This window comes from Capsicum annuum, unplaced genomic scaffold, assembly GCF_002878395.1.
Source record: "Capsicum annuum cultivar UCD-10X-F1 unplaced genomic scaffold, UCD10Xv1.1 ctg63694, whole genome shotgun sequence".
NCBI classification, from domain to species: Eukaryota; Viridiplantae; Streptophyta; class Magnoliopsida; order Solanales; family Solanaceae; genus Capsicum; species Capsicum annuum.
In genome coordinates this window covers 2501-3730 of record NW_025872766.1, presented here as the reverse complement: position 1 = coordinate 3730, position 1230 = coordinate 2501, and the positions used below count along the sequence as shown (strand labels likewise).

At 34.8% G+C, this 1230-nt stretch overlaps 1 protein-coding gene across 1 annotated transcript; it reads right to left on the bottom strand.

Annotated features, from left to right (window-relative positions):
- Positions 1–618: 618 nt before the first annotated feature.
- On the bottom strand, positions 619–1095 carry LOC124893675 (serine protease inhibitor 4-like). Its single transcript, XM_047404582.1, has one exon. The coding sequence runs from the start codon at positions 1093–1095 to the stop codon at positions 619–621; it is 477 nt and encodes a 158-aa protein (XP_047260538.1).
- Between the last annotated feature and the right edge of the window lie 135 nt (positions 1096–1230).

Here is a 1230-nt window from a genome sequence, read left to right as displayed (position 1 = left end):
TTGAAACTAATTTGAATAGATCTGAAATAGTAGTGGATTATGTCTTTGCATATAATGTTGCAACGAAAATCTTGCAAAATAGTTGGAATCTTGAACATAAATCTGTCACAGAATGTCGACAAAAAAATGACTGGCCAAAATGGCAAGAAGCAAGTGATGTTTTATTCCAAATTGACAATTGAGAATAGTTATTTAGTACTAATGTTTAATCGCAGTGACTTTTTATATAGTAATAATAGTATCTTGAAAAAAGTGATGGTATATATGACTACATGATTTTCATAGTTAGTTGTCGAACAGGTTATTGCATGTATTGTCCCAGTAAGTCATTGAGCATCTACAATATTGATTGATCCAAGCTCGGTACTTATTCTTATGTGTCTTAATTAATTATTTGAAATCATAGAGGATTAAAGAAATTTCTCAAGGAATGAACCAGAGTCTTTTATGATATCCATATCAATACATAATATATATCATGTGATCATATATAAGGGGCACATAGACAGACCCCCATTACATTATTATCAAGTTTTACATCCATGCAATGGGACAAAGTACCTACATGCATCATTATTATACATTACGTAGAGTAGATCTAGGCATAACATGACAAGATCATACTTCTGCTGCCATTCCAATTCTATCATCCAGTTTGAGCAAAAAGGGCTTTGGGTTGTCCGAGAGAACCAAACGATGATAACCACTTTGTGAGACGATGCCAATGTCTTGGCAATAAGTGTCAAAGAGACAAAACACTAGCTTATACTTTTTATTTGTTGTATGCTTAATTTGGAACCAACTGCTCTCATCTTTTGCACCTGTGCTTATGGTGTGTAGAATTGGCAGAAATTCTGATACAAGATTGTCAACCTTCCACGCATTTAGGTTAGAACACAAAGGATAATCAAAATAGAAATGGATGTTTACCGGAGTGGACTCCACAATCTTTTTATGTTTTGGATTCTTAGGTGTAAAATAAACTGCGATACCATCGTCTGTAGGAAGGTGAGATTGTACTACTGATGTAGGACACATAGTGATTTGTTGTAGATCACTACCAAGATTAGTAACACGTATTCCTCCACCGTCCATAGTGGTGTAGGCCAAAATTATCCAGTACCTATTGCTTTTGTTGAGGGGATTACCATTAGTATCGAGTACATCTATCAATACTTGGTTGTTGGGAGTTGCCAAGGCTGACAAGGAAAGGAATATTATTTCAAGGAA